This window comes from Cebus imitator, unplaced genomic scaffold (genome assembly GCF_001604975.1).
Source record: "Cebus imitator isolate Cc_AM_T3 unplaced genomic scaffold, Cebus_imitator-1.0 Scaffold0, whole genome shotgun sequence".
NCBI lineage: Eukaryota > Metazoa > Chordata > Mammalia > Primates > Cebidae > Cebus > Cebus imitator.
The window spans coordinates 9043684-9059174 of NW_016107315.1; the positions used below are offsets into that span (position 1 = coordinate 9043684).

The 15491-nt window shown below is 49.7% G+C and overlaps 1 protein-coding gene across 1 annotated transcript in view; it reads right to left on the minus strand.

Moving 5' to 3' along the window:
- Nucleotides 1-9353: 9353 nt before the first annotated feature.
- CLEC3B (C-type lectin domain family 3 member B) overlaps nucleotides 9354-15491 on the minus strand; it is a 10323-nt gene continuing 4185 nt past the window's right edge. Inside the window, exons 2-3 of the mRNA XM_017522023.1 lie at nucleotides 14322-14420; nucleotides 9354-9880 (exon numbers count right to left, since the gene is read on the minus strand). Of these exons, the coding sequence (XP_017377512.1) occupies nucleotides 9480-9880; nucleotides 14322-14420 (500 nt within the window). The 3' untranslated portion in view covers nucleotides 9354-9479. The remainder of the gene's footprint in view (nucleotides 9881-14321; nucleotides 14421-15491) is intronic.

Here is a 15491-nt window from a genome sequence, read left to right on the forward strand (position 1 = left end):
AAAAAAAAAAAAAAAAAAAAAAAAGAAGGTACAATGTTAAGTGTATGTAATCTCCCAGCGGGGTTCCATCTACCTTCACGCAGCTCTGTGCCCTGGGACTCTGACCAGACCGCATTGCCTGGACCCACTGCTATCTGGCTTCCAGTTCAGCTGGGTTCCCCCAATGGGAAGCACCTGCAAGAGTTAAAAGGTTGTATGGAGGCAGGTGTTAGGCTGTTTCCTCCCAGCCTCCTCTGTGCACTTTGCTGCATTTTCTGTCTATGGCTACGTCCTCCACTGAGAGATCTCTTATTGTGTGGGCTGGCTATGGCTCCAGCAGCATTATTTGCTCCTGTGGCCTTCTGCCTGATGGGGTGCTTCCCACTGTGGCTAGCCTCTGAATGCCCCAACATCCCTTATCTTTCTCCTGAATAGTACCCAGAACCATGTAAGTACGGGAAGCCCTCACTTTGCCCAGCAGTGTGGGACTGTGAAATGGCCATGCAAGCTGAAACCATGTAAAACAATCCTAATAATCCCCGGGAAAGATTACAATTGTCCTCCGACCCTTCAAAAATGTTTGTCAAAACATTAAACTTTTTTACTGTCAGTAAAAGTAGTAAAAATTGACATTAAATACATGAAGGGAAAATATTAGAAACATTGAAAATCAAAGTGTTTTGGGGGTTTTTTTTTGTAAAAATCTTACGAATTTTTTTTTTTTGGGGGGCAGTGCTTGCCACTTCCCTCCCGTCATATATAAATTTTCATTCAGTGAATATCTTTTCTATTCTTGGCAAGTTGTCATCTTTTCTCAAATTTGGATTTGTTCTGACATTTTATCTTTTTTGCTTGCAATGTCATAAAATAGCTCTAAGAGTTCCTTTACCGTGGTTTTTTTGCTGGCATCATTTCCTCTGGGACACCTTCATCCTTTTCGCCACAAGCGCTTTTCTTGTTTATGTAGACGAGCTCACAGTCACTACCTCTGGTTGTGTATCCGGAGCCTCAGACAGCAGCAGCATCCTCCTTCCCACAGTCACCTTTTTCTTTCCTAACTCCATTTTTATTCGACACTAAGCTCATGTCCAGCATTCTCACTTTGCATTTCTTTGCTGCATTTTCATGTTTATTATTCAGTTCCCTCTTTCAATTGTCCATTTCTATAAAACGTCACATGAATTTCTCACCAGAAGACAAAGTGCAGGACAACTACACACTTTGCTGTCAGTGGATGTACTGAATAGCAGGTGCATGGTGCCCGGTCACCAACAGACTTTGAAAGAAGCGATGCAGTGGGTCATGCTGCCCATCTGTTAGTGATATGTAGACTGAAGAGTCAGCAGTGAAATTATACTTCAGCAAGGACGGAGTGCAGTGGCTCACACCTGTACTCCCAGCACTTTGGGAGTCCAAGCGGGGGCAAATCACTTAAGTTCAGGAGTCTGAGACCAGCCTGGCCAACATGGTGAAACCCCATCTCTACTAAAAATACAAAAATTAGCCAGGCGTTGTGGCATGTGCCTGTAGTCCCAGCTACTCAGGTGGCTGAGACTGGAGGATCGCTTGAACCCAGGAGGTGGAGTTTGCAGTGAGCCTAGATCACGCCACTGCGCTGCAGCCTGGGTGATAGAGCAAGACTTCATCTCAACAAAAATATAAAATAACATAAAATTATACTTTACCAGTATAGCAATGTAGCTGAAATTGGAGCTATCTTTTTGGGGGACTGTGTTATTTAACTAAGCTGTGATCACTGCTATTTAAGCATATCAGAACTGTGTAATTTCAAATTCAGGACCACCTGTAATCCTTTCAGTCTTTTTTTTTTTTCTTGGACACAGAGTCTCACTCTGTCACACAGGCTGGAGTGCAGTGGTGCTATCTTGGCTCACTGCAACCTCTGTGTTCAAGTGATTCTCCTGCCTCAGCCTCCCACGTAGCTGGGATTACAGGTACGCGCTACCATGCCCAGTTAATTTTTGTATTTTTAGTAAGGATGCAGTTTCACCAGGTTGACCAGGCTGGTCTGGAACTCCTGACCTCAGGTGATCCGCCCACCTCAGCCTCCCAAAGTGCTGAGATTACAAGCATGAGCCACCGCGCCCAGCCTCATTACAGTCCTTTGAACTGAGTTGGATTCTCTTTCCTACTGGGACATGACTGGTAAAGGGTGCAACTAACTCTCCTAGGGAGTGGGAGAATAAAAAAGCTGTGCAAAGTTCAGTCAAGCTCTGCGACAGAGACTCAGAGCCAGCAATCAGTGATCCTACCATGCAGGAATAGGCAGGTAAGAAAGTATCTGGGGGCCTAGCATGCTTCTAGGTTCAAGCTCTTCAAGAAGAGGCCTCTTGAGAGGGCTGATTCCAAAGCAAAGTCTGAGTGAGACTGCCATGCTTAGGAACTAGGAATTTGTTGAAAAGGAACTAGAATTTAACCATGCCGCACAACTGAAAACAATCTTCCTCTACTGAAAGACTCATGGGAACAAGCTTTTGGGAACCGGATGGGTAAGCCATCATTTAGTCTTCAAGATCTTTTAATTCTCCTGCCCCCTAGTTACCAGTTCCCTCCAACATTCGGGCTTTGGGGCTGCAGTGGCTCCATGGCACAAACTTCTAGTTGCTTCCCATTTGCCCTTTCCTTAAAAAGTTTAATTGTATTTGGATGTCAAGGTACCTACCTAAAAGATTACACTTCTCAGCCTTCCTCACAGCTACACACTAGAAAAAGTTCTGGCCTATGAGATAGATATAATGAAAAGAGAAGGCTCCTTAGAGGAAGCTGACTGGACCTTTGTTGCCCATTCTTCCTTTCTGAAGTGGGGATAATAATGGCTGGAGCTTCAGCAGCCATCATGGACCTTGAGGTGACCTCAAAGATGGAAGCCCCATGCTAGGATGGTCGAGTGCGAAAATAGGAGGAACTCTGCTCTCCAATGACCATGAAGAGGCCAGACCAGCACTAGACTACCTGGCTCAAGTTTTCTGTCTTGTTTAAATCTCTGTTTTTATTTTTTTTAATATGTTTATTATTATTCTTTTTAAAGATGAGGGTCTTGCTATGTTGCTCAGGCTGATCTCAAACTCCTGGGCTTAAGCAATCATCCCACCTCAGTCTCCTGAGTTACTGGGATTACAGGAGCAGGCCCCCACACCTGGCTAAGTCCCTGTTATTCTGGATTTTCAACCAAATCTAATCCTACCTGATAAGCATACCTACTTTCTACTAAGATCAACTGATTACACTAAGTTATTTAACTCCAACCTCTACTTCTTGTTAAAATCAATTTAGAACAACCAATCTGATTGTCACCAAACCTGGTTAGTGTCACCAAACCTGGCTAGTGCACACGGTACCATTGCTCAATGGCTAGAGTGGCAGGAATTTCTTGAGGAAGACCATGGGAAAAGATACTCTAGGGCTGATGAGTTTTTTTCCCAAAAGCCTAACCTAGCTGGCAGCTGGCTTCACCTAAGTCAGTGGTTAGCAACCACTACATCTTGGAATCACCGGGGGAGCTTTAAACACTACCAGTGCCTGATTCTGCTCCACAGAGATTCTGATTTAACCGGTGTAGAGTGCGCCTGGACACTGGGTTTTTTAGAAAGTACTCGGGTGATTTTACCATCTGGCGTGGCCTGAGAACCACTGACCTAACTTTCAATTTGGCCAGCTCCTTATTAGTTCAGAGCCAACTGCATTGCCAGACTATCTTCCCTAGAGAATTATCTTTCTTGTATAATAAAGAAATTAGGTCACAGCTGAGCTCACTGTGTTTTTCTCCCGTCCAGGTAAACGTCATGCTTTTTATTATCTCTTATGTAGGGGAGTTTCGTTTCCAAAGTTTTTTTATCAGTATTATTGTTCCATGATCTGCATAATTGTGTGCCAAGCAACGGGGCAGACCCTTTACACAGGTGTAGTCCACAACAGCCGTGTGAGGGAGGGAATACACCCACTTGGCAGATGGAAAAACAGGCTCAGAGAGAGTGATCCGAAGCCTGCGTCACTGTGGTTCCCGGTGGATATCTGTTCTTCACCTCTCTGTGCACATCACTCATCACAGAAAGCTGCCCTGCTCGTGGAAGCAGGGTACCTGGTAGCTTAACAGACGTGGATTCCAGGCCCTTCTCTGCTGCCTTCACTAATGGTCTTGGAGAGAATACTTCATAAGTGATTTGAAGTGATAACGTAACCACAGATAAGCCAGCCATGCTGACATGAGAGGCTAAGAAACTTGTCTTCAGCTTTCGTGTCTGTGAACTTGGCACTGGTGCTCCTCCCATTTCCGGTCATGCAGATGAAGAAACCAGTTCAGAGAGTGTGACTTCCCCAAGGCCACAAGACTAGAAGGTGGCAGAGCTGGAATCTAAATCTAGGGTTTCTTTCTCACCCAGCATCACTGCCACTGACAACCTGGTTAAAGAAAACCCTAGAGGTTAGAGGAAGCTCTAGTTTCCTAATTTGCCTTTGACCTAGCTGTTTGGCTCATCTGTCCTCATCCAAAAATCATTTTCCTACCATATTGTCCAATTCTTTTCTCAACAGCGCAAAGGAGAACTGCTCTCTAAAGCAGCTCCATCCCTTTGTCTTTGAGCTCTTTAAAATACCAAGTATCCTGTCATGTGGTAAATGATAACTGAAGAGCAGGCTCCAGGCAGAGTGTTTGGTACATAGTAGGTACTCAATACTTACCAGCTGTTGATTTGGAGAAATGGTTTGCACAAAGCTACTTCCTACTAAAAAAGTGAGACTCTTGGGTTTATTCTCTAGTAAGGCGTGTGACCATAGCTGGTCATTTAGCCTCCCCGTGCCTCCATTTCTTCTTCTAAAGATTGCATTGGGCCAAACGTGGTAGCTCTTGCCTGTAATCCCAACACTTTGGGAGGCCGAGGCAGGCGGATCACCTAAGGTCAGGAGTTCGAGACCAGCCTGCCAACATGGTGAAACCCTATCTCTACTAAAAATACAAAAATTAGCCACATGTGGTGGCACGCGCCTGTAATCCCAGCTACTAGGGAGGCCGAGGCAGAAGAATCACTTGAACCCAGGACGCAGAGGTTGCAGTGAGCCAAGACCGTGTCACTGCACTCCAGCCTGGGCAACAGAGTAAGACTCCATCTCAAAAAAAAATAAAATAAAATAAAATAAAGAAATAAAGATTGCATTGATGTTTCTCCCCTGGCTGTGTTCTCACATTGCATGAAACAACAGTGTCTTCTAGTGGAGAAAAAGGTTAGTTGTTTTGTGGGTTGTGCCATGATTTTCAGCTTGAAAGATTCATAAACCATGCTCATAAATGAGCCACTCATGAAAGGCAGGTGAGGCGGAGCCTACCATTAGGCCTCAGAATAGCCCTAGAGAAATCTGAGTGGGAAATGTGTTTTTACGGGATGCTGCACCACCAATCACAAATGCGCATCAGCGCACATCACTATCAACTCTCCTTTACAAATCTTTCACAATCGCATCAAGAAAATCTGAAAACTTTCTTCAAGATACAGGAAGGACTTGATTTATATAGCAGATGGCATGTGGGCTTTGGAACATAAGAGACCTGTGCTGAAATTCCAGGCCTATCACTAAATGTTCTCACAAAAGTTATCTTTATTCTGCGTTTTCCTCAATTATGAAATAAGTTTAGTAATGCCTCCCTCCTAGGTTTATGAATATTAAATGTTGCCTAGCTCATGGCAAGGGGTTTGGGGGTCAGCATAAACACTGTTAGTTTTGTTTTTATCAATATCTCCTTTTCATCTGTGCAAAGCCAAAATCAAAGGAAAAAGTGTCACCCAGGGGTCTAAGGCATTAGGGCCACACCACCACAGTGGTGTTTTCAGGTGAAGCAAAGACGTGCATGCTTGTGTGTGGAAGAGAAGACTGCTTTCCATGGGCCAGCTCCAACCAAGGCCTGAACCAGCCTTTCTCTCCCACACAACTAGTGGTGATGCAGCAAAGGTCATGATTTGTCGGGATGGGAGAGACGTAGGGGAGTTATGGAACCAGAAAGAACGTTATTTGCAGTGGTTCAAGCAGGAGACTTGAGCCCCATAGCAATGGAATTGGAGGAGAGCAAACTGCTCAGAGAGTTCCTTGGGAGGCGACAATCATAGGGTCCTGGTAATTACTTGAATCTCAAGTGTCTCAGAACAGACACTGAGTCACCTTTGATGACCCACAGGTTTGGGGCTAGGGTAACTGGGCAGGTGAGAACCTGACAGAGACAGTAAACCCAGGAAGAGGAGCTGACTTGAGTGGAAAGACCCTGAGTTCCCTTTTGGACATGTTGACATAGGTGCCTAAGGGCTTCTAGGTGGTGGTGTCTACCAGGGATGTGTACACATTTGGGATTCAAGAGATAGCAATGGCCAATAGTCACTGCAGAAAATGAGATGGGCAGTGCAGGGGACGAGCCTTGCATGGACAGAGGAAACAACCACCATTTCCATTCTACAAAATAGCTTTCTTATCTGGAGAGGATTCTACCAAAACATTCCTGAGAACAGTGGGTAGAGTCTTGAACTCAGGGGTCTTAAAGATCATCTAATCCAAACTTCATTTTTTAGATGAAGAAACTGGGGGCCAAGATGCCCCACAGGCCTTCTCCGGGGTCCCAGAGCCAGCACGGCCAGGACCAGCCCCAGGTCTCCCATGCACCCCTTTCTCCACACGGAGGGTCTCCATCTGTACGTCCTCCTTCCAGTTCTCCCTGCCATTGGCTGGGATGGGCTAGGGTAAGGAAGGGTGAAAGAATGGCCAGAAGGGAAAGGAGGAACAGGAACAGGCACAGCAGAGGTGGTGGGGCGAGGAGGAGAGGGCAAGGCTCAGCCAGGTCTATGCACATGGCTCCCACACACTAGTGAAGACCAAGGAGGATCCTTCCCAGAAGCTGCCCCCTCCTACTTGACCATCCTCACGATGCTGAGAGCAGCACTGTTCTCCAACAAAGGGCTTAAGCCAGTGCCCCTCCAACCTAGTTTGCTAGCATTCCCCTAACGCAATTACCATTAGCACAATTGATCAAAGTATCACAGGTCTGTGACATATTTTTATAAATGATTAAACAGTCCTCTTAATCAGATGAAAAAAATTCTTAAAAATTGGCTCACATATCTTAGAATACAGCAGGATTCAGCATCGGTAAGATTCCTATTTTTCACTTTCAGAGTCGTTAACGTTGAGAAACCTTGTTCGGATAAGTAAGTTGGCGAGACGGAAAGGAGTTTTGTTACAACAGTGTCACTTTATACTTGAGCTTCTAAGGTAAAGGTCAAAAGTGTTCTGTCGGGAGGGAGCGCATTAGGACAAATACCTGATGCGTGCGGGGCTTAAAACCTGGATGACGAGTTGATAGGAGCAGCAAACCCCCATGGCACATGTAGACCCATGTAACAGACCTGCAGGTTCTGCACATGTAACCCGGAACTTAAAGTAAAATAAATAAATTGTTTTAAAAAAAAGTGTTCTGTCATTGGAAATTACTTTGTATGTTCTATTAGCTGAGAACTTAAGCCCTTCTCAGAGGTTCAAGGCAAAGGATTGGAAACCATTAGGTTTGCAAAAGGATTTTTCACACAGCCTTTTGCTTAGCACCTAAACCAATATTCCAGGTCTTCCTTTTGTTTGGCATCCCCAAGGTTTTTTACACACCAGGCCACACCCCATGGTAAGAGCAGGAAGGATGGAAGAGCTGGCCTTTTGCAAAAGGGAAAAGGGTGATTGCAAAAAAGGAGATGGGAAAGGAAGCCTGTTCCCTAGGCCTGTGAAGAAAAAAAGCGTAATAGATACTGCTCACTGTTTGTAGAACTCCTGGGAAATTCTCCAAAGGGTATACCTCTGAGGCAGGGCAGGACTAGTGAGATGAGTGAGGCATTCATCTGGGGCACAAAATTTAAGGGGACACCAAAACTCAGTAAGCAGGAGAAATAATATTTGAACGCAAAATTTTTTAAATCAAAATTAATGTTTAAAATACCCCATGGTGAACAGAATGTCAATTTTTAAAATAAAGACAAGAGTGGAGGACAGGTGTACCCAATTTGAAGTACGCAGGTCTCAGAGGCCCAGATGTAAGCTCATGAAAGGCAGATGACAGGTGGGTGATGATTCTCTGGCCCATACTGCCACCTACTGCTGGAAGTGGAAAATGCTGGCCGCCCTCCTGAAGAGTATCACAGCCGCTACCCATCTGCCAGGTCCCACACACACATAGAGGCATGGGTGCCCTCTTGTGAGCAGCCACCCAGTTCAGGAACTTTGAAAAATCCCTATTCACCTATGTCCCACTAGAAAGCTGAGTGGAGATGAAAAGAATCTGAGGCTCAGAGTTACAAGGTGTAGATTTCAGTCTAAGCTTTGCCTCTCGCTTGCTGGACGGTCTAAAACATATGCCAATGGATCTCATCACCGCCTCCAGTAATTGTTGAATTTCAAGAGGTGCTTTCTGTGACAATGAGGAACAGACTGCCTGGCATGAAGTATGTGCATAGTTTTCTGTAAGCTGCCTCCTCCAACCACCCCATCTCCATCGATCAAATCAAACTATCATGCACTTAATATACTGAAGGCAAGACACACTAGAAGACAACCAGAGAGAAAAGGGTGTTGCAGAAGCCCAGACAGTGGAGCACTGGCCGTGGCTGAAGGATAAGGAAGACTCCCCCAGGAAGTGTCACTAGAGCTGGGCCCACGATGGCTAGGTGGGCCAGATCATGCCAAGAGCTGGCCAGCAGCCTCTGGGGACACTCGGCTACTTCTCTGATATTTTATTTCAGGGACGTTTCAGTCACATGAAGCAAGCACTGCAGTCGTGGTGGAAAAGCCAAGGCCTTTGGAAAACAGCCCTGGGTTAAATCCCAGCTCTGCTACATACTAGCGTCAGGACCAGTGGAAGTAACGGAGCCTCCCTGCGCTTCGACTTAACTTACCTATTTTAAACGGTAGTAATAGCACAACTTGTCCTGGGTGGATCAGGTGAAATAAGACAACATATTTAAAGTGCCTGTGTGTGGACCCTGAGGAGTTTCCGTGAAGAGCGGGAAGGAATGGCACGCCCGAGTCGGGCAGTGCTGGCCGTGGTATTTGGCTCCCGTGATGTGCCGAGGAAGAAGGGGAATGCCCGTCTCCCCTGTGGGCAGGCCCTGGTCCCGACTCCCCGCCAGAGAGGAGCGTTTTGATCTCCCCATTCTTTCCCTCCTTCCTCTCCTGGGTCCTCCGCTCATTCCCACCCTCCTGTGTCAGGAGGAGCGTGCGCTCAGCTCGCCCTCTTTCACCGCCTCCCCTCTCGCCTCCTTCATCTCGGAGGGGGCTTTCGGGCCGGCTCCTGGGGCCTCCTCCCTGCCCAGTGGACCCAGCACAGACTGCAGCGTCTCTCCTCTCCGCTAAGCTGCACCCACTTTATTTGCAAAAAGAGCCTCCAAGCGCACGGAGTCACCACCCCGCCTCCCGGCCTCCCGGGCCCCGCCCTCCTCCAGGCCCCCCTGCCCTCACCCCGCGGGCTACACGATCGAGAACTGGCAGATGTAGGAAAGCTGGTCGCGGCAGCCCTTGTCCAACCACTTGCCGTTGGCGGCTCCAGACAGCGCTGCGCAGTTCTCCGTCTTGCCGCCGTCGGGCTGCGCGGTGATCTCGGTCTCCCAGTTCTTGTAGGTGATGCGGGCGCCGGTCATGTCCACCCAGGAGCCCTCGGACGCCATATCGTTGAAGCCTAGCCACACCTCGGCCTCGTTGCCCATGCTCTGGCGCAGGTACTCGTACAGGGCGTCGTTCTCCGAGCCCGTCTGCGGGGTGCCCAGGGTGCCCCCACGCGAGATGCAGTCCTCACTGGCCTCGTGGAAGGTCTTTGCCTGGGTGAAGGCCAGAAAGCATTTCATGTGCACCTTGGTCCCCTTCAGGCAGACTGGGAGCAGGGAGAAATGGCTGTCACAGAAGGTCCCCCTGTTCCCCAGGCAAAGAGCCATCCGCCCAGGCCAGGCCCACCATCCTCCATCCCATTCCCGTTTATCAGTCCTGACAGCCCCTCGACCCAGGCAAAAGGGGTCCTGATGGGGCCTGCATTTTGAGGACCTGGCTGTGGTGGCCGCTGCGGTGCAGACCCAGATCTCCACTCGGGGTGTCTTGGTGCCCCTGACATGACCCGCTGGGAGCAAAGGCAACCCCTGTGCTACAGAAGCACCCAGCCCCAGTTCACACCTTTTTCCAGGCCTCCAGCTCAGTCAGCTCTGGCCTTTACCCATCCCATCTGCTGGGGTCACAGAAGCTGGCCTTGTGCCTGCACTGCAGCTCACTTCTCCCTCTGCTCACTTCCTCTTCCCCCAACTGCAACATGTGTGGCTCCCAGGGCTTCCCTAATAAATTAGCTCTGTCTCAGAGTCAGCTTCACAGGGAGCCCAGCCACAGCCACCTGCTGTGGTTCTCCTTCCTCCACGCCCCTCCCTAAGATGAAGCAGCTTGCAGAGCCAGGGCACCTGCCTACCTAGAGACCACACCACACTCCAGATACCCAGGACCCCAAATCTCTGCCCAAACAGCCCAAGCAAGCTTCCAGGGCCTACCAAGTGCCTTCTGCAGGGTCAGTTCTCCTGAGGGCTGGTAGGGTGGGGCTGGGACGATAGAGCTGAGACTGCAAGAGCCCTCAAACAGACGAGAAGACAGGAAGGGCTGGGCGCAGGCTGTGGTCAGGGGCCGGAGATCAGGCAGGGGACTCTGAGGCACCCACGAATTCTCAGTTTGAGCCTGGCCCCAAAGGTTGTGATGAAGGCACATATTTGGTCAAGTTAGGATGATAGAATGTGTTTTGTTTTGCAGTTTGCATTTTCAGCTTGATTTCTAGCTGAAATATCTAGACATACTCTGATGTGTCTTGAGAGGATATAAATCACCTTTTAATAAGATTTCTGTGGAGCACAGGTGTATTTCTGCATTTGTCCTCTTGCTGCTGACCCCGCCACTTTTGGGGAGGTCTGCACTCCCCTCCACCCAATCCCACTCACTCACAGTTACTTCCATTCCACTCAACAAATATCCATGGAACAGCATCCTCATGTCCCCATGGGCATCTGACACCACACCCAACTTTAAACATGGGGCCTGAAGCATTACAGAGGTGTCCACCCGCAGGCTCTGCCCCAAGCCAGCTGCCCTACCTCGTGCTATCCTGCGGCTTAGCCAGGCGGCCTTCATTGCTTTTCCTTCCTGCTGTGGACACTGACACACATTGCTGGGGCTGAAGGACTCACTGCCCTGGCTGCCGGGAGTGCTGCAGAAAGACAGTCCTCAGCTCTCAGCCTCCTCCAGGGACTGCCTCAGCAGAAGACAGCTACCTCTTCCAAGGCTGTGCCCCTCCCATGAGCAGCCTGCACCCAAGACTGACCCATAAGCCCTCTTGTCCCAACTCAGAACAGTGCTGAAGGGTCATCCCATCATCAGGGCTCCCCGCAGTCAGCTGAGGCTTTCATGGCACCACAGTGTAGCTCCACTTCTCCTTCTGCCCACTCCTGCTTCCTTCCATCCCTTCCCTAGCACAGGGGCTGGTACTGAGAGTGTCCCTTGATAAGCATCTTGTGGGCTACGTTCTATCTCAGAGTTGCTTCCCAGGACCCTTGCCTGAGCCTCCCTCCAACACATAGGTAATCCCCAGTCAACGTTACTAGCATTGCTGCTAACACTTTATTGCTCTGGTCTGGCTATTCACGATCCTGTTGATTTATGCTAGTCCTGCACACCTCTGCTCCTGCCCTGCCATCTGCGTGGAATCGACCTTCTTGATCTTCTCTGACTTCTACACATCTTTCAAGGGCTCAAGTGATTCCATGAATATGTCGAGGTTCCCAGGGAGCAAGGTTCTCACTAGGTCACCTCTGCCTCCTTGTGCCTAGCAGAAATGTAGCACGGTACCTCTCATGCGTGTGCTGGTTGGAGGAGGGAAACGTTGCCCCCTGACTCCAACTCTTTGGTTAGGTCAACAGAGCTCTGGAATGCTTTATTGACAAGGTGATCTTTGGGTTGTGAGGACAGTCCCCAAGGAGTCCAGGAGGCCAGGAGCTTCCTAGAAATCAGCAGACATGGGGGAGGTGCTTTGGGCCTCCATACGTCATGAACTTTTTGCAGGGAGGTCCCCACGTCATCACCTCATCCCAGGTGGCAATTGATGCCTGGGTTACATTGACGTTGCACATCACATAGCTTAGACATGAGACAGACCTTAGGGTTTGCCCTGCCTGTCTTACAGATAAGGAGACTGAGGCTCAGAGTGGCCTTGGTTCATTCTAAACATTCCCTCTGTGGCAGCCACTGTTGCTCCCCCATCCCTTGTCCCTTATCCACCTCCACTGTGGAGCCTGGAAAAGCTACATTCTTGCATCCTCAGATGCTCTTAAAGCGGCAGGTGGCCGTATGACAGAGTTCTGGTTAATGAGATGGAAGTGGAAGACGTTTGTTTACTTTCCCAATAAATGAGACAGATGTGGTTGGGCTACTCTTCCTCCTCCTTGCCTTGAATGCACTCATGATACCTGGAGTTGGGGCAGCCATCTTGAGACCATGAGGTGAAACTTCTGAACAAAAACTTATAACTCCCTACTTGCAGACTAACTTTTTGTTTAAGCCACTGATAGGTTTTCTATCACATGAACTCAAAAACATCTCTGGCCAGACGGCATGACCTTACCATCCTCCTCAGCACTTTCTAGAGCACTCTCCCTTCACCTGCCATGCTAAGCAAGCTGTCCAGAGTCATGTGTTTGTCCTTCCTTCAACAGAGACTGACTGGGTGTTGCTGTGTGGCAGGCACTATGCTGGGCAGGGTCGTGGGAGAGACAAGCACAATGAAAAGCAAACACAGTCCCTGTGTTCTCCGGGCTGACTGCAGTCTAATGGAGGAGGCAGACACAAATCAGCAAATGAGTGTATCATCACAGACTGCAGTCAGTGTGATCAAACAAAGGACACTGTTCTGGGGGAGCTTATACCTGAGGAGCCTGATGGAGAGGGAGGAGGGACTCCTGAGAAGGCAATGCTGGAAGCACTTATTAGGTGGATCATGGGAGAGCAATTCAGGCTGCCCAAATAGCACGTGCAAAGGCCCTGCGGTGGGAGTGCAGAAAGATGGCAGTGTGAATGCTGAAGGAAAGGATGTCAGTGGGAGCGTGTGTGTAATGCTGCCCGGTGAGAAGGCTCTTGGGGGTTTCTGAGGAGGCAGGAGGGAAAAGGAGGGCCTTGCGGATGGATGGGCCTTGGTCACAAAAGCAACAGGTGAGAGAGTGGCTGTGGATGCACAGTAGTTTATAGATCTGCTGAGGAGTCAAGGTGATTCCCAGTTGATAATTTCAGGGGCAGCATAGCAGAGCTAAGTGAGGCTCTTCTCCTTTGGGCTGTCACAAGGTCCTTGCTTCTCGGTGGGAAGTGTGGGTGAGGATGCAGTAACGGGACCACTGCATGGGTTTGCTGTGATTGAGTTAACATGCATCAAGCACTCAAACAGTTCCAGTGTGTAGTGGGCTCGAATGTCAGTAACAACCACTATCATGAGTCTGTGCTCTCCACGGAATGGGAGGTAAGGTCACATAAAGGTAGGTAAATTGGAGGTGTGTGGAAAATACAGACGATATGACGGGAACGTGGGGAGTGAGAAGCAACAGGCTGTCAGGCAGGCTGGCCAGACAGCATGAGCTCACCATGCGCCTCGGTCTATTCTTGGTGATTCTGTGCCTCCTCCCTCAGCTGGCTGGTGCAGAGCCAGGAGCCCCTAGGCCCAGGCAGGCTGCCTCCCATCAACTCTTGCTCTACCACGAGTCAACCAACCAGCCAGGTGAGTGTGAGCCAGGTTCAGCACCTGTCTATGCCTCAGTTGCTGCATCTTTAAAACGGGGCTGACAAATCCCACCTCGACGTAGTTACTGTTAAGAGAGATGGTGTCAGCAGCACACACAGCAGTGTGGAGCTCCCTGGGGCTGCGGAGGCCAGCTGAGTAAGGCTCCTGGGAGCTTTGTTAGGGTGGGCCGCTACCTCTGCCCCATCGAGCACTCCAGTGTCACTTCTAGTGGGAAGTAGTGGATTCTTGTTGAACTTTTCGTCCTCTTGGAACATCCCCACTTCCACACCACCCAGCTGTGGCCAGAGATTTGGCTGTGCACATCTGGGTGGGTTTTGCAGACACGTGTCAGGGGATTTCCCCGAGAGGAAGAGGTGGGGCTCCCTGAACCTGGGGCCCTCACCCCTAGGCCTGGACTAATGGAGCCAGGACCCTGATGCTGGCCAGAGGCAAGAAGTGTGTTGCTGGCTGCTGGTCTGGGCCCTTCTCTCAGGCGCTCCTGCCCAGAGAGGCCACTGTCTGCACTCACCCGTCTGCAGGGCCTGCTGCTCCTTCAGCAGGGCCACCTCCTGGGCCAGGCTGTCCAGACGGCTCTTGATCTCCTCAAACATCTTCGGACTCACAACATCTAGGATGAAGCAGGGGGAAATATGTGAGGGTGGGGTAGGGACTGGGAAGGAAGGATGCCACCTCAGCTGCAGAGGGACAAGAGGAAAAGACTCCCCTCAACCTTGATATCTTGGGAAACTTTCTCTCTATCCCTGCTGGTGGTCGTCTAATTGACCACTAGTAACTTCTGCCAGGAAGGCCAATCCTTCACTTGCTCCTGTGCTGCGTTTGTTTGGGATTGTTGCTAGGGGTCAGATGGAGCTAGGATTAGCAGGGGCTGGGAGGAGGGTGCAGGCATAGGCTTCAGTGACCTCCCCCCCACCGCCAGCTGCCTTCTCAGCTCCAGGGAAGAACACAGCACAGGAAGCAGAGCAGCAGCCCTCGAGAGCCCCCAGGTTGACTTCCCCAGGCTGGAGGAATGCGAAGCAGAGCAGCAGGCAGGCACTCCAGCCTGGGGCACGCATGTGCAGGGCTCAGAAGTCCCACAGACACGGGCGGCCCGGGCGAGCTGCTCAGCCTCTCTGGATTTGATTTCCTCATGTGTGAAGTGGATGATGACAGCCCCACCTCCGAGGACCCTGGAGAAGACTAAGAGAAATGAAGCTCAGAGCTGCCTACCTCAGTGCCTGGCTGGGTATGTGCCCAACATAGTTACTAGTAAGGTGAGGGCAGAAGGAACCCAGGTTTTCCACTCTTATGAAGAAGGTCAGACTCCAGGTAACCCATTCTACATGTTATCCCATGTGATGCTTATAATCAACCCTATGACACGGGTAACATGTCATTCTACACCACCACCATTTCACTACGAGGAAACCCAGGCCACCCTGAAGCAACTGCCAAGGATGGCAGAGCCAGCAGCTGGCAGGGCTGGCCTGGAACCCAGGCACACGAGGCTCCGAAGCCATGCTCTTCCCCACCTTCCCATGGCACACAAACAGATTCCTAACAGGAGCTGTCCTACTGGGAGGTCATGCAGGAGTCAGCAGGGGCAGGCAGAGAAGCATATTTCTATGTGTGCATAAGCTGAGGGTGCGGGGAAGCATATTTCTATGTGTGTAAGCTGAGGGTTCGGGGAAGCATATTTCTA